The 26469-nt window shown below is 40.4% G+C and overlaps 1 protein-coding gene across 2 annotated transcripts; it reads left to right on the top strand.

Moving 5' to 3' along the window:
- The first annotated feature begins 5834 nt into the window (after nucleotides 1–5834).
- Nucleotides 5835–21101, top strand: st8sia3 (ST8 alpha-N-acetyl-neuraminide alpha-2,8-sialyltransferase 3). Of its 2 annotated transcripts, none has more exons than XM_078552114.1 (5): nucleotides 5835–6420; nucleotides 10047–10173; nucleotides 11056–11609; nucleotides 13840–14566; nucleotides 17095–21101. In XM_078552114.1, exons 1-4 carry the CDS (start codon nucleotides 6242–6244, stop codon nucleotides 14123–14125), a joined length of 1146 nt encoding a protein of 381 aa, XP_078408240.1. In that variant the 5' UTR covers nucleotides 5835–6241; the 3' UTR covers nucleotides 14126–14566; nucleotides 17095–21101. The 2 variants fall into 2 exon arrangements, with proteins under 2 accessions (XP_078408240.1, XP_078408232.1); XM_078552106.1 differs by lacking the exon at nucleotides 17095–21101 and adding an exon at nucleotides 15278–15499.
- Nucleotides 21102–26469: the final 5368 nt, after the last annotated feature.

Genomic DNA, 26469 nt, shown 5'->3' with positions numbered 1-26469 from the left:
CCCATGCAGCACCTGTTCCTGCCCAACATGAGGCTCCTCTCACTTTCGATTTCAGAAGCAGGGTCATTGTAAGGTTTGTTTTGAGCTCCCCCTGTCCTTTCCCCTCCCCCAGTCACCCATGTCTTTTCCCCCATCACTGTTGACCCCCTGGCATCACCTTCCACCTCCCCACCGTCACCTACCACCCAGAACCCTTTTCTTTCCAGGATGTCCAGGTGAACATGCACGTTCTCTATCTTCCCGGGAATCCCACCCCCATCCACTTTGGCCTCCCCGACCTCCTCCTTCCCACCCCAGGGTCTGTGTCTGCCTCCGAGTCCCCACCAACCACCTTCACTGTCTCTTCTATCACGACCACCGCACCCTCACCCTCCCACCCTACCGGCTCACTCTGCCCTCTCTCATACTCACGATTCCCTCCTAACACACCCACCCTCAGTTCACTCCCCAGGAGGCAGTCATTGCCTCCACAGATCCCTCCCTTACACGTTCACCTGGACATTGCCACCCTTACTTCCTCCTCCACCCTTACTCCTTCCCACCTCTGGACTCCTTTTTCTCTCTGGACTCCTTTCCCCCCTCCCAACTCCTTCCCTTAAACCATCCTCTACCCTTACACCTACCTCCCCAGTTGCCGCATTCTCCCCGTTACATTCTCCCCTCTCCTCCCCACCACCGCCGTACTCCCTCGGGCTGCAGCACCTTCCGCTCCTCGGATGTCCACGATGTGAGCAAGACCTTAATGGTAAATCCCAACTTCAGCACATCACACTTGCCAAGACGTGTTCCAGGCCAGTGTGTTTTCCTGCCGACGTGGGCAATAAATTTGACGTGGGGGGCTGAATTCTGGCAAGCAGGCCTTATGATAAGATGCAGATTTATTCAGCGGCAGGAAATGCGGCCCACCATTGATGGGTGGAGCGGACGATCGCAAACTGGTTTCACAACCGCATGAAACTGATTTTTGGCTTTCTCACCATATTGTCCGTTCAATGGGGATGGAAAATTTCAGCCTTTTTCCCCTTGGTGGCAGATGCCTTAACATTAAAATTAGAGCCAGGCCATTCAGGAGAGAAGTTCAGAAATATTTCTTTATGCAAAAGGTGGTAGAACTATGAAACTGTCCTCCACAAAAAGCAGTGGATGCTAGATGAATTAATTATTTTAAATCTTAGATTGACAGATTTTTGCTAGTCAAGAGTATTAGGGGCTGTGGAATCAAGGCTGATGGAAGGAGTTAGGATACAGAGCAGCTATGGTCTCATTGAATGGTGGATCAAACCCAAGGAGCTGATTGTTCTATTCCTGTTCTTCTCTGCTAGTTTCTGTGGGACATTTTTTGGGATAAACAAAGTCACCTGGATGAGAGGGAGCATAGTCAGGGTTAGCGAACTCTCAGGCAGAAGCTTCCACATCCCTGGCCAGGAGGATGAATAGCAGCCAGTACTCCAGATGAAAAGATGTGTGTTTGAGAGCCCCATACGTGGGTCTACTCCAGGATCACATGCTTGAACCCTTGAAGAAAAGGTAGCAGGAACCAAGGACATTATTTGGGGGAGGGGGAGGGGGAGTGGGGAGGCAGGGTGGGTTGGAGATCTAGCTACCCCTCACCCTCAAGAGGAGCCAGCATCCATTGCATTTAGAGATCTGCCTACCAGGATTACTTAAGCAATGAAATTTCCCGACACTAAAAGTCCAGAGGCAACAGTTTCCCAAGCGGGGTGATCCCAGCACTTAATGCTGGGCTCGAACACCTATAGTTGCTCTGCCCCATTACATTTAAATGGTTGCTTGTCTGAGGCCTGGGTAATTCAGGTAGCTGCAAAAATATTATAGATTCAAAGTACTATTGAACACTATCACATAAACAACAGAAATTACTCTGAAATGTTGCCATCAAAAGCAATCAGTAGCACCAGACAAGACATCATCCCCTACTTAAAAAAGTCTGCAAAAAGTGAGGGAGAAGCTAAACCTGACTGCTGTAATTATATAGCCTTTACAGATAATATGACTCCATATTTTTGACAGAGAAGGAGAAGAAAGATGCAATCATGAATATAAATTGAAAGCTCACTTATAACTTGTTATCCAGTGAGGAAATACTGCAGATCCTTACCCAGTTTGATAAGCAACGAAATCTCTCATGTTGAAATGGTGTTGACACTAACGAAAGCTGGTAGCGAATAAGACAACGCTTTCCCCCAAGCCTAATAAAGCTATTGCTTCACAGAATCACAGAATTGTCACAGCGGAGAATGAGACCATTTGGCTCGCTGAATGAGCAGTTCACCTAGTGCCCTGCTTTCTCCCTGGAATCCTGCACATTCTTCCTTTTCAGATAACAGTCTAATTCCCTTTTGGATGCTTCGATTGAACTTGCCTCCACCACTCACTGAGACAGTGCACCCCAGGCATTAACCACTGGCTGCGTGAAAACATTTTTCCTTATATACTTTTGCTTCTTTTGCCAATTACTTTAAATTTGTACCCTTTCACTCTCGATCCTTTCACGAGTAAGAAGTTTCTATCTACCCTGTATATGCTTGCATATGTTATTTGTCCAAGTATATGCTTGAAAGTTTGCAGAAACTTTGGAGCCAAAATTCTGTAAGCCTGCACGTGCAGTGAAATCACACTTGACAGGACCCTTTGCTGTTACACTCCAGGAGACTTCCGAGGATCAGGTGGATTTTTCCTATTTAACGTGTTCTGCTAGGCATCCATGACAGTGGAAGGTCCTCTCAGGTGCCTGGCTGCAAAATATGCTCTGGTTAAATTCACCAATGACATCTTATGTGACTGCAACTGTGACTTATTATCCATCCATCATCAGTCTCTCCATTCCTTCAAACCTGTTGATCACTCAATTTGAAAAAGATTGTTACATTTACCTTGCTGAGCCACAATCCAGCTCCCGACAGGTCTGGTTTGATATGGAGCCCCTCACTGCTACCCGCTCAGACCTTCAACTAAAATTGCAGATCTGGTTATGTAATAAGCAGTTAGGAAGGCAAATGGTAAGTTGGCCATCATTGCAAGAGGATTTGAGTATAGGAGCAACAATGTCTTACTGCAGCTGTACAGGGCCTTGGTGAGACCACACCTAGAGTATAGTGTGCAGTTTTGGCCTCTTTACCTCAGAAAGAATATACTTGCCATAGAGGGATTGCAGCAAAGGTTCACCAGACTGATTCTTGTAATGGCAGGATTGTCGTATGAGGAGAGATTGGGCCGACTAGGCCTGTATTCACTGGAGTTTAAAAGAATGAGAGGGGGTCGCATTGAAACATATAAAATTCTGACAGGGCTGGACAGACTGGATGCAGAGATGATATTTCCCCTGGCTGGGTGAGTCTAGGACAAGGGGTCACAGTCTGAGGATATGGGGTAGGCTATTCAGGACTGAGATGAGGAGAAATGTCTTCACGCAGAGAGTGGTGAACCTATGTAATTCTCTACCACACAGGGCTGAGAAGGCTGAGTCATTGAATATATTTAAGAAGGAAATAGATAGATTTCTAGACACTAAAGGTGTCAAGGGGTATGGAAGTATGGCATTGAGATAGAGGATCAGCCCATGTTCATATTGAATGGTGGAGCAGGCTCAAAGGGCCGAATGACCTACTCCTGCTCCTATTTTCTATGTTTTATGTTTACCACTTCTATCTCCTCCATTAATGCTGTTACCAGGTGTTATACAGATGAAGCAACATAAAATAAAGATGAGAGACTGATAATTTATCTAAAAACATATGCAAGTTGTGCTAATATTCAATTAGTCATTTGGTAGTACAGAATTTGAGTATTGCTGAAAAAAGAGACATGTCTAAGCTTTTTGTCTTGCACTCATCAGGACACTCACAAGAATACCAATTTAAGGGAGAAAACAACAATTTATACTGTATGTGCAGAGTGTTGATTGATTGGCAAGTGGTGTTGCCATGGAGAAAGCACCACTCATGGTGACTGACAGTTAACTGCCAAGCATTGTTTGAATACATGGGGGTCTGTTCTTTGTAGACAGAAAGAACATGTACATACTTTTGCACCTGTTTCAGCTAAACAAAATAAGTGGCAGCCATTCACTGACTTACTCCTCAGGGCAATGCCTTGACCAATCAGGGCCAAGCTTCCAGGTTTAAAATTCAAACAATGCTTGGCAGTTAACAGTCAGTCACCATCAGTGGTGCTTTCTCCATGGCAACACCACTTTCCAACCAGTCAGCACTCTCCACACACAGTATAACTTGTCGTTTTCCCCCTTAAATTGGTATTCTTGCGAGTGCCCTGATGAGTGCAAGACAAAAAGCTTAGACATGTCTCTTTTTTCAGCAATAATATTGAATTAGAGAGCAAAATGCATATTCCAGCTCCATGACTCACTGGTGCAAAGAAACAGTATTTGGAGTTGAGAACCCAGCACAGGGGATTGTCAAAATGGTGTGCACATAATTAGAGGGAGGTGAGAGGTAATAGATGCAGTACATTGAGGAAAATTAGAATATCCTACTGTACATTTATTGTCTCCGTTACAAAGAAAAATGTTTTGCATGTTATCTTCAGGTATACTGTGTAAATGGGATGCTTAGTTTTCCACTGGGGAAAAGATCAGTATTGGTATCTCAATATTTGCCATTACACATCCTCTTTGTATTGAATGGTGACACTGATGAAACAAACATTAAATCATGATCCTCGGACCTACAGATACTTTTCAATAGGTCCCTTCAACAGAAATGATACATGATTAACAGTCTTATCTGAAATGTTAATGGGGGGCTATATCAGATGTTTGTGGTATAATGGATTGTATTCATAGAGTTATACAGCACAGAAACAGGCTCTTTGGCCCATCATGTCCATGGGGCCATCAAGCACCTATCTATTACATTTTCTAGCACTTGGCCCATGGCCCTGTATGCTATGGAATTTCAAATGCTCATCGAAATACTTCTTAAATGTTGTGAGGGTTTCTGCCTCTACCACCTTTGCTGAATGATGTGCAGCTGGCTATCACCTTGTTCCTGGATGCAGGTTATCCACACAATGGTCCTTGCAGAGCCCAGCAGTGCTGGTGAAGTCACATTGCTCACTCTAGGGGTCTTCTGTGGGGGTATTAATTGCTTCTCTTATAGATACTGATTGCTGAAGGCATGGCAGCCAATGGTTGGACAAATGAACTGGGAGATGGGCAAGGGGTCAGAGTTGGAGGAATGCAAAGTTCTCACAGAATAGTAGAGCTGGGGAGGTCACAGATGCAGTGAGGCCATGGAGGAATTTGAATAAAAAGAGGCAATTTAAAAATTGAGACATTGATGGACTGGGAGCCAATGCAGATCAGGAAGCATTAGGTGATGTGTGAATGGGACTCAGTCCATGACAGGTACACACAGCAGAGTTTTGGATAAGCTTAAGTTTATATAGGGTGGAAAATGGGATATCAGCCAGATGGTCCTTGGAATAATTGAGTCTGAAGGTACAAAACCATGGACGAGGGATTCAATGGTAAATGGGCTGAGGCAGGAGCAGAGATGGGTGATAATAGCTAGGATCTGTCTTTTGTTCCATACCCCTCAACAAGTTATCATTAAAGTATACACTCCCATTCATTGTTTTTCCTTATATGAATTAAATGACCTTCCACTTGCATTAAATTGCATCTGCCACCTGTCTGCCCAATTCCATAAGCGTTGTCTTCTGGAAGATGTTTTTACAGGTCTTCTTGCCAAATCCATTATTGTTATTAATTAGTTCCCCCAACCCCTACCCCTAGCAAAATATCTATCTCTTTCTGTGTGGCAGGTATCATTTTTTTCTTTTTTTTTAAGTGCAGTCAGTTTAATTCAAGGAACAACACGATGTTCTTTTTTTTTATTGAAACGCACCCAGGCATTTACTAAGGGTTCATTAATAAAAGCCTTAAGCTTGTCGGGTAAATAGAGGAGCACTATTCCAGTCACATTTAGCCTGCAGCCGGGGAATGGATGGAGGCAGCGCTGGTGCAGTGTGCATGTGGAGTGCGGGGGTATCATTGAGCTACGCGACGTATCACCAACGCAACCACCTACCATTTCTGCATTGCAGAATTTTGACTCCGTCCATTTTTATTTCACATATAAAGCAGAACAATAGATTGTCAATATAATCGACTTACTTTTCTTTCTTTTTCTCCCTCTCTTGTTAAGATAAACGAACAGATATGGGCCTGCTTTCGTTTTACTGTTGAGGTGTTTGCACTATGAGGATTTGCAGGATGGTTCGCATGGCGAGTGTGCTGGGTTTGGTGATGTTAAGCGTCGCATTGCTTATTCTATCATTGATCAGCTATGTTTCACTCAAAAAGGACAACCTCTTCGCCACCCCGAGATATCTAGGCTCAGCCGGCCCCAGACTGTACATGTTACACAGTGGATTTCGGTAAGTAAAGAATAATAATAATAATGATTTTTAAAATCCTTTTAAAAGAAGCCAACAGAATCTGGGCAAAATTAGACGTTCTGTCAGTTGGCAGCCCCGGTGCCCGCCTTGCTTCCCAATTGATTGACCATTGGTTCAGCCTTCAAACCAAAAAAAGGACCTGCGTTATTTCTTTTTTTTCAGAAAGTAATAATCGTATTGTTTGAAAGAAGCACGCAGGCCCGTGCATCATCGCAGGCGTACAGCATCTTTATGTGTTGTGATCCTGACATGTTCAGTCAGTCTCTCCCCCACCCCCAGCCCCCGAACTCCCCTCCCCCAACCCCTCTCCAGGCACCACTGTTGAATCGGCATATTTTAGATCCATACCCCGCCTCCGGATAGTTTCATGGAAAATAACAGGTTGGGTTGGGGTTGGGGGTGGGGGGGGTGCTATACCAGATGTTTGTAACATAAACGGATCGTGGTCCTTTGCAGACTGATGTGCAGCTGGCTGTCGCTTTGCAGGGCCCAGCGGTGCTGCTGAAGTCGCATCGCTCACTGCCGGGGTCTCTGGGGTATTGATTATTTCCCACAGCACCCACTGTCATCCCTAATTTGAGAGGGGGCTAAATGCTTCAGTCGGAAGTGTTGCTGTTGTTTATACTTATATGTGTGTGTGTGTGCATATACAAAATTGTAATTGTCTAGGCTTCATTGTGATGTCGAATATGCCCAATGTATCTGTAAAACAAATAACATTTGTGTTGTGCAAAGGCTGCAATGTTGCTGGCATTAGCAGGCAGTACCCGCACACTTGGAAGAATTTATGCAAAACTAACCTGACATTCAAATTTTAAGACGAAATGGAAAGCTTGATTGGGGAGCATCATAACCAAATGAGCATGTTCCTTCTAAAAAAAACAAAGAATTTGATTTAGTGCCTTATTTTTGTAACGGCCATCCAGGAGTGTAATTAATTGCCTAGGCACAATTCCAAAACTCTATTATATGCCTTTCTTAATACCTACTATCACAATCAGATTTTTTTTAAAGCATACTGATAGCGCAACTTGTGCCAGCATTCTTCAGTTTACATGAATATCAAGGGAAATCTGTTTTAAATGATCCTGTAAATAATCCAGGTTTTGGGGCGGGGGTGGGTGGGGGTGGGTTGGTCGTTCTTACAATTGGTGGAATTGAGATGCTATGATGCAACTTTTCAAACATGCTATGATTGTTTGTCCAATTCATATTGTCCATGATGCTGATTTACAGTGAAGGCTCCTTTGCACAGACAGCAACTTGGATTTATATAGCACCTTTAGTGTAGCAGAATGCCCCAAGGTGATTCACAGGAAAGTAATCAGACAAAATTTAACATGGAAAGAGAAAAATTGACAAAGGAGACACCAGAATGGGTATCTCAAAGTTTGGTTAAATCGGTAGAATTTAAGAAGAGCCTTCAAAGGGAAGATGTTTAGTGGAGGATTCCGGAGCTTGGGGGCCTAAATAGCTGAATGCATAGCAACCAATAGAGGGGCAAGGAAACCAGTATGCACAATGGGTCAGAATTATAACAACGAGCCTTACTGCACTCTAAGTAAAAAGGAGAAGATTCAACCAGGGATAAATATTTTAACAAAGTCAGGAAAACAATCCAGTGTAAAATCAAGCAAATTTAAAATTAACAACTCAATTAACAAATCAGATGATGAGTTCTATTGGACATTGTCAAAAATAGAAGTGCAGTAGATATTATTGAATCCATTTTTATTGAGCTAACTAAATTAATGGATCCAGTTGGAGCACCATGCAATTCAAAAGTACTTCGTAAAAAAGACTTGTGTTTATATAACATCTTTTACCATCTCAGGACATCCCAAAGTGTTGACAGCCAATGAAGTACTGTACTTTTGTAATGTAGTCACTGTTGTACTGTAGGCCTGAAAAATAGATTCATGGATCAACATATTGACACCCTCAAGAAGTTCTATACCTGCATAGTTACCACAAAGAGAGCAGACTGGAAAAAATAAATGTCAAAGAATGATTGCAATCTTTCAATTCTGAATTAGAAGCTAGCAAATATACTATGCATATTGATAGAAAGGATCAAATCTGACCTGACCACTGCAGGCCCACCATCCAAATATTCGAAAAGGGCCAAATGAAGGAAGGCATTGGGTGGAGAAATGGCTATATAGCAGCAGGTGAATAAGAAACAGCCTAGATTTAGAAAGGGGAGATCCTAATTGATAAATCTCCTGGATCCATCCTGACTAAGTTGCAAATCAAGTAGGTAGTGGAACTCTGGAAGATACTATTTATTTAGACTTTCAGAGAGCCACTAATCCACAATAAGGTGCCACATGAAATATTGCAAATAAAACTGGAAAATCATGAGAATCCAGAGTAGTACTGTAGTAAAACTGGGTAAAAAGCTGGGGAAGAAGTATGAAACAGAAAATACTAATCAGAGGATGAGTGTCAGACTATACAAGGGTTCTAAAGGAGGAGGGTAAGTGTCAATGATTCAACAATACAGAAAAGCAATTTAAATGACATCTTATTAACACTTCAGAATACTCAACAGGCCTGTGAAATTCAAGTTTGCCGAAGCTATAGATATATATACTGTATATAGACCATATATGCGACTGGTGAGTAGAATTTTGTTCCGCCTGTTCAGATGGAGTGGGTGCAAAGGAAAATAACAAGATTGATCACAAATATCAACTGAAAGATTAAAGAGGTGTAGGCTGTATAGTATAGAAAGAATAAATACTAAGGGGGAAACTTCACTGAGTTTGAAAATGTATTACATGATGCAGAATGTTCCAGGTGAGATGACATGGATTAAAATTAGTGCATTTAAACCATGCTTATATCCTTAAAAGTTGAAATGTTTGGGATAATCTAGTTAACTGATAGAGTCAAAGATGTTAGGAACTTTCAAAGTGCAAATAGAAACAAAGGTAAGTAATAACAGAAAGAAAAGCTTGGCTCAGCTGAGCAGCCTGTTCCATTCTTGACTTTCTTCTCGTTCATGGAACAAGTATTTAGTTGTGAAAAGAGAGGGGTTCTCAGGATTAAACAGGAGCAAATTAGATAATGGAATCTCTAGAGTACATCCACCCTCTAGGAAAAGGCATTATTTCACAGAAACATTAACAACAGGGAATGGACAAGGGATATCTCTGAGGAAGGGACGGAGTTGAAAGTTACTGAAAGAAAGAACTAAAATGCTAAAATAGTAATTAAACCCAGTCTAGTGGTATATTTTAAGATATTAAGAATGATTTACTGGTGTACCAGTAAATGATTTTGAGTATTTGAGGCCTCTGAGCAAAGCAATTTGTAGAAATCTCGGCCTTAATTTAGTTTTGATAAGTAACTTTACATGTGTGCTTGGATAGTTGCACAGGGATTGTAGGTGCTGTGCATATGTATTTCTGGGCAAGTTAATACAAATGATCAAACAAATGCCAGCAATAAATTGAAATAACACGTATTTGTTATAGTCAGTGAAAGGTTGAGAGTGAGTTCAGATCTTTCATCATCCGAGCCTTGTAAATTCACGAGTAATATAGTTAAACCGACAGGGCAATACTCCAATTAAACCTTGGTGCTGATTTTTCCTACAGGTCACAGTTTTCTTTGAAGTTTCTGGATCCTTCTTTTTTGCCAGCTGGAAGTGGCCTTAATGACAATGTTCGTGCCAAATCCGTAAAGTGGACTTTCAACACAACTTCTTTTTTAAAGCAAAGGCAAGTCTCCCTGCAAAGTGTAAAGGTCCAAGGTGCTAGACTGGAAGTGATTATCATTCTTTTCCTCTTTATTTCATACTTCCAGAGATTGCAGAGGTTTTTGTGGCTTTTACCTCTGCAATGGGGAAGCCTTCAAATGAAATCAGAGTTCTGGTACAGTATTGGTTATGGGGGAGATGGTAGCATAGTGGTAATGTCATTGGACTAGTAATCCTGAGACCCAGGCTTCATGAACCCATGAGGGCAAGGGTTCAAATCCTACCACCCATAGCAGCTGGTTGGATTTAAATTCAATTAATAAATCTGGAATGGAAAGCTAGTCTCAGTAATGATGACTGTGAAGCTATCATCGATTGTTGTAAAAACCCATCTGATTCATGAATGTCCTTTTGGGAAAGAAATCTGCCATCCTTACCTGGCCTGGCCTACACCTGACTCCTGATCCATAGCAGTGCGGTTGACCCTTCATTGCCCTGTGAAATGGTGAGGCAAGCTGCTCAGTTCAAAGGCAATTAGGGATGGGCAACAAATGCTGACGTTGCCAGTGACGCCCACCTCCCATGTAAAAATAGATAAAAGTTACGTAGAACTAAAGTTGTATCACTATGAGAGATAAGTGAAATCAAGACCAACAAGTGTGAATGTGATGTTTCATTGTACTATCAGTAATAGGCATATTTCAAAGTTACAACTTCTCAAAAGGAAACTTTTTAATAATTCCTTCTCAATGGCCCTTTTTGATTTGTTTTATTTCTCAATAGTTTAAACCTACTGAGAAAAAATTTCACTGCACTCCTAGAAGTGTGTGTTCTGAATTCAAATCCATTGCCGAGAATGAACTGAACTAACTCGTTCTGTACCTCTCTTTTGTTTTTGTTTTAGGAAGGACATCAGTCGCTATGTCGACATTTATAAAAATTTCACCTTGGTTAAGAAAAACGTGCGAGTTGGACAATTGCTGCACTATGACTATTCTAACCACAAGTACGTTTTTTCTGTCAGCAATAGTTTTCGATCATTACTCCCCGACGTGCCCCCTATATTAAAGATGCACTACAACACATGTGCTGTGGTCGGGAACAGTGGAATCCTCATCGGAAGCCATTGTGGAGCTGACATTGATAAATCCGATTTCGTGTTCCGCTGCAATTTCGCACCAACTGAATCTTTTGAAAAAGATGTTGGCAAAAAGACGAACCTCACGACCTTCAACCCAAGCATCCTCGAAAAGTACTACAACAATCTATTAACAATCCAAGATCGAAATAAGTTTTTCCTGAATCTTAAAAAGCTCGATGGAGCCATTCTTTGGATCCCTGCTTTTTTCTTCCACACCTCCGCTCCGGTGACAAGAACGTTGGTAGATTTTTTTATAGAGTATAGAGCGCAACTGAAGGTTCAGTTGGCTTGGCCTGGGAACATAATGCAACATATCAACAAGTAAGTATGTGAGGCCCAAGGATGCTTTTCCACGTCATTTCTATAAGTATTCCTATGATAGTCCATGCTAGTTAACCCAGTTATAGTCTTCAATTGCATCTGTATGATAACACAAATGGTGGTGTGACTGTTTCTCAGTTTAACCTGCTGTTGTTTTCTCTTTGTTTGCCGACTGTCTTGTTCCTCATTGGTTCAGTTTCTGTACTTCAATCAAATTGATTGGTTACCTTCGCATGCTCCGAACAATTCTTCAAACCCTTACTTCCAAAGTCCCCTCCCATCCTAGATCGTCCAAAAGTCCTTAAGTAAAACTGTCATGGTACTCTAAGATAAAAGCAAAAAACTGCGGATGCTGGAAATCCAAAACAAAAATAAAAATACCTGGAAAAACTCAGCAGGTCTGGCAGCATCTGCGGAGAGGAACACAGTTAACGTTTCGAGTCCATATGTTCTGTTGAAGTTTTTCCAGGTATTTTTTATTTTTGTCATGGTAACTCCTTGTTCGCCCCGCTGTTTATCCCGAAAACTGACATTTATATCATTGTAGACACCATTAAAAAAAAGCTAAAAATAATCACAAACGTGCACATAAAAAGGCAATTTTACCTGCCAATCGCTGACATGTTCCAATACACCTGGATCACAGATCCATCCTCTCTCCACGCCATTGGTTGTCAGAGCCTGTACAGAACGGCTCCGAGGCCTGATTCCTGGGCCCTGCCCATCACCTTTCTAACCTTTTTTCTAGCCTCTATCTTGGACTACCTATAACATTCTCCCCACCCAGTTCTTGTGCCCAAATACCCTGAGCATCTTATGACGTCCTGGCATTTTACCTCCCCCGGACTCACCGACCATCCTCCATCTCAAGCTCTGTCACCTGGGAAATTCTGTTTTGTTTCCCGGTCACAAGACACCCACAGTCCAGAGGGCACCTGTGCCTCCCCATTCTCTCACAGAGACTTTCAATTCTGAATCTTGGAGGCATTTAATTATTAAGTATTTATCTAACACTGGTGGGTCAGTCAAATCATTCACCTGATGGAATCATGTGTAAAATCATGTGAAATGTTGTATTCAGAATAATATGTTGCTTGTTTATGCAATAATATACATTTACCTAGGGCGTCCCCTCCCCCCTCCCCTCAGTCTGTAACCCTAGTCCTGAGTCCAGGTTCACACTCTGGTTTTCAACTCCTCCCCAAACCATGGCCACATCAAACCTGTTATATGCGAACAAGGAGCAGTAGGTCATTCGGCCCCTCAAGCCTGCTCAGCCGTTCAATAAGATCACGGCCGATCTGATGGTAACCTGACTCTGTTTCCACCGCCTTTTTCCAGGAAGAGAGTTCCAAAGACTCTGTTTTAAATGGGCGACCTCTTATTTTTAAACAATGACCCCCCCCCCCCCCCCCCAGTTCTAGATTCTCCCACAAGAGGAAACCTCCTCTCCACATCCATCCTGTCAAGATCCCTCAGCATCTTGTATGTTTCAATCAAGTCACCTCTTACTCTTCTAAACTCCAGTAGATACAAGCCTAGCCTGCCCAACCTAAGACATCCCACCCATTCCAGGGATTAGTCTGGTAAACCTTCTCTGAACTACTTTCAATGTATTTACATCTCTCCTTAAATAAGGAGACAAGTACTGTACATAATACACCAGATGTGGTCTCACTGGTGCTCTATATAACTGAAGCATAACCTCCCTACTTCTGTATTCAATTCCCCTCGCAATAAATTATAACATCCTATTAGCTTTCCTAATTACTTGCTGTCATCACATGTGTCACATGAAACCAAGATGGCATACGCCCAGAGAGAAAGCGCGAAAGAGAGAATATTATCAAAGGTTCAAAATTCCAATCTATCTCCAGGCGATAAGGAATTTTGTGAGTACCAGATATTAAGAAAGAGAGAAATGATTCGTGTAGAGAACCCCTTACAGAAGGCACACTGAGAATGTAAGAATGTAGAAGATAGGAGGCAGACTAGGAGAAACTCACACGGAGGCAAAGCGGTAAAAAAAAAATAGTAGACACCGAGATAGACGAAGAGAAAGCAATAGAGAGGCATACAGGGAAAAAGTAGAAGATAAATTGAACAAAAACAGAAACGGTTCAGAAAGCGAGAAATGTTCTTCATGAAAAATAAATCCACGGCAGATTATTTTTTTTTATTTATTGAAAAATTATTTTATGAAATGTTTTGTTGCTTTACCGTTGAACAGGTATTGGAAAACCAAACAACTGTCGCCAAAGCGGCTAAGTACAGGCATCCTGATGTACACATTGGCTTCTGCCATTTGCGAAGAGATTCATCTGTACGGATTTTGGCCTTTCGCTTGGGATCCCAACACAGGAAAAGAATTGCCATATCACTACTATGACAAAAAGGGGACAAAATTCACTACCAAATGGCAAGAGTCCCATCAGCTTCCAGCAGAATTCAAGCTGTTGTTCAAACTACACAATGAGGGCTTGACTAAACTGACTCTTTCACATTGTGCCTCCTAATGGGATGCTTTTGAAGTGCCAAGCCATTCCTTGTTTTCATTCTTGTTCGGTTTATGTTTCAAAATGCATTTTGTACCCAATACGTAAGCTCTCTATCGGCGACGCTTCCTGGAGCACACCTCAAAGTAATTCCAGCACTATGCCACTGACGTGTTCATGAGATTATGTGTATTGTGGTAGTAAACATTTATTTATTTTATATTGGGAAGGAGCCGGAAGCGCTTAGACGTGAACTTTGGGAGTTTCCTTTAAATAGGCGAATGAATGTATTGAACCACAAGAACCTGTTTATAGATATCAGCTCACAGACGCAAGTAGCTGCGTCGTGAGAGAAAATGGCCTGGCGATATCATGCCCTGTCAATTTATTGGAGACAATGTAGGCCTCAGAATTTTTAAAGCCTGGGATGTTGGATGTGGCACCCAATCAAATTAGGGAGAGGTAAGAAATGTTCCTCCACGTCCCGCCAATGAATAATTAAAATGAAATGTTGAACCGGCTCAATTTTTTTTAATGCAGTGGGGAAAAAAAATATTAAAGCGGGTGAAAGTATGTCCCAGTGATTTTGCTCAGGCGCTTTTGTTATCTGACCTTTGCTTGTTTCAATGGTGCCAACATAAAACACAGTCTGGATTTTCAATGTGCTCAGCACGGGATTCACCAAAATCACCTTACTTTAGATCCTGTTTTTTGTTGAAGTTTGAGGTTAATTCCTTAGATTTTAACACGAATCAGCTAGTGAACTCCATGTATGCTGGCTGATTTTAAATACCCAGTAGTGCGTAAAATAAAGGGAAACCCCGCAATAATTGATATCACCAATTACAACGGTTCAAGCACAAAAGGTTCTCAACAAAACTCTTCTAATAGAGTTCAGTAGGACGAGGAACCACGTTAGACCTGGAAGAAACGGCCTAGCATAGGAGAATGAAAGAGGGTTGCAAAGTAATTGTTCATTTAAACACATCCATAAATGGAAAACGTTTGATATCTCTCGAGTCCTGTTTATATAGAATATCTTACATGGTTGTCAAAGTGGACATGCGAGTCTTTTGTATGTACGTGGCACTTTTTTTTATCATCCAATGAACGGTAAATGTACTACTTTTGTACCGGTACTTAAAAAAAACCGACGTTTTATTTCTTTCACAGCTTCAGAAGAAACAAATGAGTATTGAGTACGTTTTCTTTTGCTGGTTTAGCAATTGCAAGGTTGCTATATGTCCCTGCCGCCATGTTAAAGCAGGGCTTCCAAGAAGGTGATCTCGACTCTGTGTTGTATTGCGAAAGTGAAGAATTTTATTGATTCTTGTCTGTAAATATTTTTTCTCATGCCTGCTATTGTTCATCTATATTAAATTACTTATTAACTTCTGTGAGAATTTTGTTTCAGTGGCAAGACCAGTTGTTGGTTCCCATGTAAAGACATTTTAATGAATGCTTCGCACGCCCATTAACATCGCAGAGAGCTCCACAAAAACATGACAGAAAGTTATTTGTATCGAAAAAATTTTGCATTTACAGTACCATGAACCATTCCACTTTGCTTAACGCATATGGCAGTAGTTTCCTTGGCTTTAGCCGTATGCAGCACCGTGAAAATATGGGCAGAAAAGCCATGAGCAAAACGAGGTACACTTGAATGTTCAAACACCATGAGCTTTACCTGAGATAAATGTCGCGCTTCAGGATTTTTTAAAAAATCACTCCCCACCGGAATGTTCTCAATGAGTTAGAGCAGACTGAATCTGATTGATTTTGGTGCATAATTGGTTTAATATCTCAATGTCGATTTGAAGGAGGAAAAGTCGGGTTATATATTGAAGATAAATGCATTTAAAGATGTGTTTACTTCTTCCGAGATAATGCTTTCATGTGAATCAGGGAATTGGAGATCTGGGGGTTTAATATGGTAGCTGCATGTAACTATCAGGTAAACTAAGATGCAGTTAGTTATCTGTAAACCAACATTAGCCCATAATCCTACGAATTACGCTGTCTCTCCCTGTATATATGTGTAGATAAAGTGTGCACGCATACAAGGAATCATCCAGTTTTGTGACTGTGTCGGTCGCGCAATTCCGCTTCCCACATACCCAGGGTACCTGCTTGCATTTGATCTCCTCTCTGAAGTTGTTTAATGCTGTCCTGTAAAGTAAGACTCCTTAATATGTTTGCTTTATTTCGCACTGCACTTCCATATCCTACTATTCTTGCCTGAGAGAGGGGGACAGGAGAATGCTGACTGTTGCTTTCCCTCAGCTCAATCCTTGTTTTACTGAGTCAACCACGGTTATTTGATCAATATTTTAAAAATCCATAGCTTTAAGCAGGGTTTCCGCCTCCCATCAGCGTGTCGGTCTTTATAACCGCACGACCTTTCACAATTAGACGCATATACACGTGACAATTGTCAAAACCGAGAGGCCGAGATAGTTCTTTCCCTTTTCTGCTTTAATAAAAATTTTTTTACCAACTGTTCAAAATTAATTCTTATCATGGAAAGAATGAGACTTGTCCCGTCGCATAATCCATCCAGATACAAAATGAAGAGTATGAAATAACGTAAACAATTAGATCATTTCTATTTATCAAAACCTGAACATTTCACACACGCTTCATGGTAGTGTCTGAAAGGTTTTAATTCAAGGAGAAATTTGCAAGTGTTATTTGTAAATTTGACGGCTCCAGTCTCTCTTCTATGCCATTGTTTAAATTATTCTTAGTAGAAAGCCTCGTGAGTACTTTCTACTAAAATTATCACACCATATAAACAGGTGTATTAGAAAATACCTATCGTGAAACTTGTTAATAATGACGTAGATAGGTGTATTCTGATTAGTTATACCTGAAATGTTTTAATAACAAGTGTAGGCAAGACGGGCAAGTACCCCAGTATTTCCACACTAAAGACAGTAAGGCTAATCCTAACCGTATCAACAAACTATATACTTTACATGTATTTTCAGATACGGCTGGGTTTGCATTTGACATATACTTCCCGACATTTTCTGTCTGAAGAGCTGCGGCTGTACCTGCAAACCACATACTCCGGACGAGGAGGAGTAGAGTTACTCCGCAGAATTTGGTTTCACTTTCACTGCGATGCATTAACAACGCTGAACGTACGAACTAGCACTGCAAGGGTTTGCAGCATGGGAACAAGGATCAGGAAGGATCGCACTGTTTGTCAATAGTTTATCTTTAATGTCCTGTCAACAGCCATTTAGAAAGAACGAGGGAGAACTACAGCACTTAAGAGAAAGAGGGAAGTTACGTTAACCGAATAAACTGGAGGAAGTGTATATCATTTAGGTATAACACCGAGAAACAAGTGAGCAACTTATTCAGCATTGCTCGGCAAGTACCGGACGTTGTGTTAATTCGGTTTGAATGCTATTAAATCCTCAGCGCCCATTAATCCATGCGAAAAAGTTCCTCAGCACTTACGAACACCCTAAATTACAGCATTATTTATCGCTCCTAAGTATAAAATATACCTGAATCTTGTAACTTCCAAGTTGTAGAAGAATTACGTTTTCTGTGGATGCATTGCCTTTATATCACAAATTAATATTCGCCTCTTGATTTACAGAAAATCTGTTAATGGAGAATACTTCTATATACTTGTGCAACACCTTCGCTTATTAATAAATGATGGGGTGTCAGTCAAATCTAGGGTCAGGATGTCTTTGTCTGTACCCCAGTCGGCGAACAGGTGAACGGGCCATTTGTAGAACTGTGCTCACTTCTTGCGCTTTCATGTGTTGTTTCTCGATTTTTTTTTTAAAAAAGGTGTTATAGTATACATTATGCACTAAATAATATAAACTATTCATCAACTAAAAACGGCAACCAGGCCTGTGGTATGTAAAATAGTATAGTTCACGTCGAACAAACTTATTTGTTCAGAGGATTTACCGATTGAAGAGTGTAAATCAAAGGATTATCTGCGCAGAGTGATAAAAGATACCGAAATCTTCAGATAAACTTGGGTGTGTTTTTTTCACGTATTCGCAAGGCACAAGTAAAATCATACAAAAGCCTCTTGTTTTTCATGTTATCTTTAGGAAATAATTTAGGACTAAAATAATCGATAACATCAGATTTGAATTGGAATGTCTCAAATTATTACGGCATAGTTTGGCATTTCAAATTATTGTAATACAACTATTCAGTGCTCTAAGATTCGTTTTATATACTTTCAGTTGCTTTTTAATGATCCGTTCATCAATATGTTCCACTAAATATAGAGAGCGTAATTTCGTTGTCCAAATTCAGGTTGAAAAATTCATCATCCCTTCAATTAATTAAATTGTGCAGGTTTAAATAACTATATATTGAAATATATCAGCAGCACTGATATGTTAATATAAAAATCATGGCAATGTGAAGGCCCTTTTAATAACTTAAATCTATAAATCTTTCATCCCGAAATAGGTTATTGTGGTTACTTGAGTGTACTATTTTCAAAACGAATCTCTTGGACATAGAGCTCTGCACAGAACTGGATTATGTTCTGTGTTGTGATTTGAAATATTAATCATATATAGATAATTCCCCCAACAGGAAATCCTCGTATTTGACAGTGTACCACGGCTCCTGTAAAATAAGCAACCTGAACATTGCCAGACGATAGTAAATGCTCCCAAGTGAAATTTGATGCAGGCCGGTCTGTTTCTCAGCATTTCACATATGAACATTACTTATTCCATCAGTGGTGTTGCACAACAGTTAGCGATTAAACCGAACCTCAACATAGATCAGGCAAAAATGGGAAAGAGCAAAGAACACTAGTTACTGCACCCAGTCGGAGAAAGCTTTAAATTATGCCAAAATGCATAGATATAAATGAGAATAATTAAGCACAGTACCGCAAAGTACAGGGTGGCAGTGGAACTGAGCTAACTTTCAAAACCTTCCCATTGGTATCTGGAAAAGGAAATTGGTCCAATTGGGGTTAGTCGAAGTTAAATGTCTTATTCTGTATTTATTTAAAGGGAGCGTTTAAAACAAATTGCAAAACACTAATAATTCAACCAGTGCTCTCCACAGAAGTTCGTCGCGTATTCGTTGTAAATTAAGTTATTTTTTCTCCAGAGGTTTCAGTCAATTTTCATTAGTTGATTAAAAATGTATTTAAATAATATTTACCCCAAGCCATTAAGCCGGATGAATCCAAGTTTTTAAAAAGTCCTATGAAAAGAATGGAAATAAGGGAGACGCCGGTCGGTGCTCGGCAGTGCAAGAACTGCAACTCCCCCTTATTTTGCAAATTGCATCTGTCTTACACGCTAATCGATAACATGAAATCAAAACATATGATTAAAACAGGCATTGCTTCAGGCGTTAGAAAATGAAACGAAATTAATAAGAGTTTTCATTCTACATAAAAGGCACAACTGTTAAAATAAAAAAATGAATGAACAAGGTCAAAATCCTGCAGTTTTCAAAGTTCAATTCTTAATTTTCTCTTCTTGCCCTTTCCCAACCAAGGGCGTCTTTATTAAAGATAATGCGGTAAATGTCGTAATTGAAAGAAATAGGAAATTTGCACAAAAGGCTTGCAATTACTTGTCATTGGGGAAGCTTCTGTAAATGATTTTTTAAACAATCTTTTAATGTCTTTAACTCCAGTGTTAATGATTAGATAATGACAGTACCATGTAGGAGCGAGCTGAAAGTTTAAACGACAGTGTGTTTCAGCTCCTCTAGGTCATTCCTCCCATCTACCAGTAACTATTTGTAATAGCAATTCGTTATCCGTCAAGTTTAGAATGCGAGACAACCGCAAGCTTCCCATTGGGCCTTCAAAATGCGTGGTGTTTATTCATTTTTCATGTGAGCGGTTCCAAGAAGATTGGGGTTTATGTCTGTAAGGGCCAACAAAGAGTAACCACTTCAGAAAGTCTCGAAGTTTAACTTGTCCTCCGAATCATTGCTTTCTTACCCACATCTGTTGTGTTACCATTGGGAGGGTGTCCGCCTGCTCCTTCCACACGGGACCACTGGACAGTTCTTTGTACCTAAGTCCCATTTGCTCTTTTTCCCCCATCTAGTTAATATAACAATCAAACATATCTAACAAAGAATGTCGTAGTTTAATTCTTTGCTTGGCTGCATTGACTTCCTTGGCGAGAACGAATATTATTAAAAATGCCATTGTTAATAATATTGTAATACTCCTGACAATACATTGAGTCAAGGCTGACAATATGATAATGTATATTTATCAGGTTTTATTGTGCCTGAGCAGTGTTGCACACTCTTAATGCAAACAAAAAAACTCAGGTTTTTTCAAGTACTTGAAAGAATTAACATTATTTTAGTTATGCAAAGTATTTTTAGTCAATCTACATTTTGTAAACAGAGCTCTTTATCATATGGCTTGCGTAAATTCCCACACGCGTCCAGGATTAAAAATGAAATTTCAAACAATTTGAAAATTCTTTATTTTTAATGCCAAAGCTATTGCTTAGATTGTACAAGAGCTGTTGAGGGAGTTTTGACTACTTCCTGAGAAGACTTGCGCACAACTTCCACGTATTAAAGTGAGAATAAATTGCGAAACATAAAATACAGGGATGATAACTTCGCAGGCTATTTGTTAAAGAGGGTCAATTTAACACATTAACTCTGAATTTCATTTTTGCTTCATTTCCTCGATAATCACGTCTTATAACATTATATCTCAGGTATACTGCATAAAATGTTATGTTGTGTTAATAACTTTCCTGGAAATGTGTTATTAGCTGAAAAATAGTTTGTATCGTGTTTGCCGCTCTTTTGTAAAACTTTATATAAGCTTCGTGACCTTGGCTGGAATGTCTTCATACTATCTATTTTTTTTAAATGATTACTCATTGCAATGATAATAACATACAAATAAATAATTGCAACGCTTAGATAATTTCAAAAAGAAATTAAAGGAACCAGACGAAATAGACTCTTTCCTTTACTTGTGGTCAATATAAAAATAAAGGTTAGTATAAAATAATGTACAAATATAATCTTTTGAATTCTCAACTGTATGAATCTCCAGAAGCACAGACTCTGGCCGAAATTAAACTTTAATAGCACACATGGAAGGTTGCTCTCTGAACACTGCAGCTCCCAGATGTAAAACAGGTTTGCATTCAGAACGTCTTTTAAAATCAACTGCAACTTCTGCTTCCTTTTGTATGGGACAATAAAAAAGATTTCATGCGTAGCTGCCTTTCAACAAAGGTACCTCACGCCAAAGGTTGTCTCCATTGCTTGGCTTCTTAACAATGGATTGTTAGGAAAGCTACTTGGGTTTCAGTTCTGGCAATGAAAAGTTCTGGCCTGCACTCGTTGAGCTCCCAGTTATCAGCCTTTGCAACAAATAAACAGGGAAGCAGGCAGGATCATCTCCATTTATTTAACCAGCTTTAAAGTGCATTTGAAAAAAAAAATCCCAAAAAGGTTTAAAACCTTACACATTCCGAGGGTGGAATTGTGTTTTCTTAGGTCAGCGTATATCTACCAAGGCATTTGTAAATACCTTAGTATCAAATAATAAAATAGGTTACGGCCATGTTTACTTTATATTTGCCTCAATAATCTTGGAGCTGCGTCTCAACAGTTTAAATAGAAACATGCTTAACTATAACTGATTCAGTTAAAAATAACGGAGCACCTTTTTAAATCAGAAAAGGGTTAGACACGCTGCAGAATTCCGCTTGGCAATTGACAGAAGAGAATTTCCAAGAGTTTAATTGGTTCGAAACATTCTTTTTTTCTCCCTCTGTTGTCGTTTCCCCGTTAACTGATTAAAATGAAGGATAGAATGAAGAGCTGGGATTCCTGACAGTGCGAAAAGTTGGCCCGCGCTTTCAATGTTTGCTGAATTAAACACACATTTGATATCAACTTCACAACTGAACAATGCAGACAGGTTTGAGAACACAAATAAGATTGTAGACACGTACAAATAGGAGTATATGTTTTTATTTAAGAATACACGCGTAGTTGGATTAAATTTAGACAGATTGGAAAAGAGTGGTTTATTTTATTGCATACACCAGTAAGACATTTTAAAATTCATTATTGCACATTTTACATAGTCCTCCCCCAGCCCCCCACCCCGCCCTCAATCCACCCACCCTCCTCCTCTCGTCTTCCTGCTCAAATGTTTTCACTTCAGAAATATACACTTGGCATATACTGGGGAGCTGGATTCTCTGGTGCGCTTATAGTAAATGATCAACACCGAGCGGTTCAATTGTAACGTTGGTCAATTAATAAAAACACAAGGTTTTACTTTACTGGAGATCGCCAGTTAGGACGGGCGATGTTACAATTTAACGTAGGATTGCAAAGGAACACGGTGCACTTACCACAGGCCCCGTTCGTATAGTTTGAGCAGTCTTATTTTTTTAAGCTCTTCGTGGTGCTGCTAGCGCACAGATGCATACACGGGCTGACTATTTGCAAGTAACGCTGGCATGGGGTCTGCGGCAAACTGAGCTCAATCAATACCCATTGCACTCACATGCCAGATGGTTTGTGAGGGAACCAAATAAAACATTTCAGATCGACCCACAAGCACTCATCTTTTTTTTTTAACTGTAGGACATTCTGCGCTAACACAATTGTCAATCGTTGTGAACATGTCCAAAATGAAACAAATCTGTAAATGCGCATTAATAAATTGTAGTTAAAGCTTTTCTTCTTATTTAAAGAGAAACTGTTTAGTCAGCTTTTAAATGTGCTGCAAACGAGCTGGATTTCCAGTAGGGGATCTCCTCCAATTAAATATAGGCCTCAACTGAAGTGGAGAAGATTAATTGGGCTAATAGCCATTTTTATCAAGATGATTTATTCGTTTTATTTTAAGCATGCAGCAAAAACGGATGAGAATTTGAGACTGGTCTATTCCTGATTTCCCTTTAACTATGTGTTGCAATTTAGAACCGACGCTCAGTTTGCCAGTGTATATTTATTCAGCCAACACTCCTGCTATGTCTTGCCACTGAGTCACATGGGTGAAGCGACCCACCTGAAATATTAACCCATCCAGCTTTCACCCTTTCAGATGTTGGCTGAGCCGCCGTGAACCCTGCCTTTATTTCAAATGTCCGTGTTTATTGTTTGCTCTTTTCAAGATTTGCCGCGGTTTGGCAGCTTTCAATTAAGCAAAAGGATTGTATTCGAGGCCACTAAAACAGTTCAGACAAGCACTGGAAACAATTCGGGAGTGCTTGCACTTAATCGGTAAACCTAATGCCAACGTGCAGGAAACTCTTCATTGTATAGATTGATTATTTAAACAAATCGAATTTTATTGACCGCATGCTAATTTTTCACTTCATATCGAAGTAGGATTTAACTTGGAAGCTAACAAACCAAGCGATATAAAGTTTGGTTTCCACAATAAATACAGCGAGATGAGAGCTAATGTTAAACGCGTTGGAAAACTACTCGATTTTAACAGCACAGGGGCATTTTTCTCTCTCTCGGCCTATAAATGGTCGCGCTGTTTCAGATTGCCTCTCGTAAAATACTAGAGCGAAAGAGGATCCTGCAGAGAGAACAGAAGGGTGAGGTAGATCATTTGGAGAAAGCAAATGAGACAATATGCCGAAAGAGCAAGAGAGAAAATGTGAAAAGATGAGAATGGATAGAGGGGGGGAAAAGGGGGAGCGGAGAATGTAAAGAAAGCAAGAAAGAGAATGTGGAGAGAAAAATATGAAGAAGACGAGAATGTAGAGAAACGAGGAAGGGATATAAAGAACGGGACCTTAATGAAGAATGACAGAAACAAGAAACAACTAGAGAGAGCAAGAAGCGGGGCCTGTGAATAAAAGGCCAGAATGTACAGAGTGTAGATCGGAAGGGGAGAACTGTGAAGAGTGTACGGGGAAAATATATAGGAAGAGAGAGAGAGGTGAGAATATGGCAAGATAGGGAGAATATAGAGAAAGGAGTAGGATATGAAGAGAGGAGAGAATAAATACAGAATAGAGAAAGGGAGAAGAAAAAGTGATGAGGGGGCTGCGGAGAAAGAAAAAGTCCTAACCAAAATAACAGTTTGTGATGAAAGGTGGGAAGAGAAAGAATCTCGAGGCGAAAGTGGGGTGAGTGGGAAAGCCCGCCACAGACTCAGGTAAAGTGAGACAAACGCTAATTTGTAGAAAACTGGTATTTAAATTTTAGCAATCATATTACTTGAGCTGTAAAAGTAAACGCCAAAACTGACAAAGCACACAAGACCTCAATTATAATTCGGAAAAACTGTATTTCCTGAAATATGCAGATTAGTGCCAGGTAATCTATCTAATGCTTTACCCTTACTTACAAAGTAAACCTGAACAAACATATGCGGACGCACCAGGCTGGTCGAGCTAATATACTGCTTTTGTGTTCATTACAAAAAGTTAGCCTGCCACAAGCTGTCTTCTCTTCTACACTACTTGACTTTTTGAAGTGTGACTAACACTGTGACTGACACACAACGAGCCGCCCTGAATTTTTTTTTTCCAGACACTGAAAATGTTCGATTGTTGCGAGTCAATCCTCTGAACAGAACAGGTACCTCCTGACAACTTCTCCAGTTTCTTACAAGTTTGCCAACAGCTGAAAGTCAGCGGAGGGATATTTATCCGCCAGACCCCGCTGCTCTTCCCTGACGGATGATCAAAAGAATCGAGGTCACGCATCTCAAACTCTTGCCCAGCCCCTGTCCTTAATTGCTGCCCCCTGAACAATGGGCACATCTGCGCACCCTCACCACATTCTCTGCAAAGTCAACATTTTTTTTTTGGGGGGGGGGGGGAAGGAGAGCAGGTCAAATACTGGGGCTACCTTTTACATCTTGGCTCATCTTCTTAATCTTTCTTGTCCACGGTGCCATCCGCCCCCCCACTCGCCGGTTGTAAAGGGGGATCCAATAATTTAACAAATTTGTATGAAAATAAACCTACTAATATATTTGATTCAAAAATCAATTCATTTTAAATAACATATTTTTAAAGTCTTGTTTCACCCTAATCCACAGTAATAAAACGTCCCAAATTTAAAAATAGCAGGCCCTGTATCTCTTCCACTTACTTTCAAGTCCAGTCTCTTTATGCACATCATCAATAAGATGCTACTGCGTGATTTACGATTTATCTACGGTCTGCTTACAATTTGTATCATTTACATCCAGCCGAAATCTGACGACAGCAGATGTTATCCTCGTGTCAGAATTACACAAAGCAATAACACTTTCCAAACGATAGGTTTATGGCAATTATAGTACAGCCAAGTGTTCAGTCTGGCCTCTGTAGTTTTGCTTGAGGAGCCTCGTCAGTTAAATTTGGTTAACGTGTTGAGGTAAATTATTGTCAGGAGTTACCAGGCCGAAGGCTGAGAAGAAGCGATTACATTGAATGGATTCCTCGGTACCAGCCTGCAGTCATTATTAAAAACACAATAGCATTTCGCCCAGGAAGAGTTTAAAACAAATGCAACGACATGTTTTGGGAGAGCCGAAGGTAACGTGCAACAAATTACAATCGATCTTTAAAGTTTTTTTTTAGGGTTTTTTTTTTCTAAAAAGGAAAGCTTTGCATGAAATTGGATTAATTGCAATTTTCACGGTTTTAATTAAATATATCTTGGATATTTTCAAAAAGTAAGCTTTTGACTCATCCGCAGGGACGGAAACTATATGAAAAATATTTTAAAAAAGTAATTAATGTAGATTTTCAATTAAAAAACACATTATTAAAATGATATACAGGCTCTGTGAAGGAATAAATACTTATTCTCCTCCGGTTTCCCTCTTGCATTCCAAAGGGTTAAATTAGCATGGCAAATTAATTAGCTGTTGTCAAATTGACGAAAATAGGCAGATCTTTAAAGAAATAAATATTGGTATTAGGCACCCAAAAATGACTCCGAATCAAACGCCCTGATGAGTAAGAACATAATTATTGGGACAAAGTGGGGAGAAAGACCTGACTTACTTGAAACCCGGAAGTTAATATTGTTTTGGAAAAAAAATGCCAAGGCCGTTGGCGCTGTGTTGAACGCTGTTTGTGAAGGGAAGGGAAGGAAGGGGGGGGGCGGTTTCGGATGAGAGGCAGCTTGTACACAACCCGTCAATCTAACCTGATAACGGACATCCCGCCCCTCGCCGCCGCGACTGGACAACGCGCCTCCAGTTCTTTCTGCCCAAGCGGGTGGAAGGGAGAACGAGAGCCTGCGATAGGCTCCAGACTGCTGTCTGTCAGAGCCATCCTCCACCCCCCCCAACCCCCACCCCCACCCTTAGGTTAGCAATTTAGGTTGAAGCAGGAGAAACGCGTCTCGGGCTGGCTCCAGCTGTCTAAACA

This window comes from Cetorhinus maximus, chromosome 1 (assembly GCF_964194155.1).
Source record: "Cetorhinus maximus chromosome 1, sCetMax3.hap1.1, whole genome shotgun sequence".
Lineage (NCBI taxonomy): Eukaryota > Metazoa > Chordata > Chondrichthyes > Lamniformes > Cetorhinidae > Cetorhinus > Cetorhinus maximus.
Note: the sequence above shows the minus strand (reverse complement) of the source record. Positions and strands in the feature narration are given on the sequence as shown.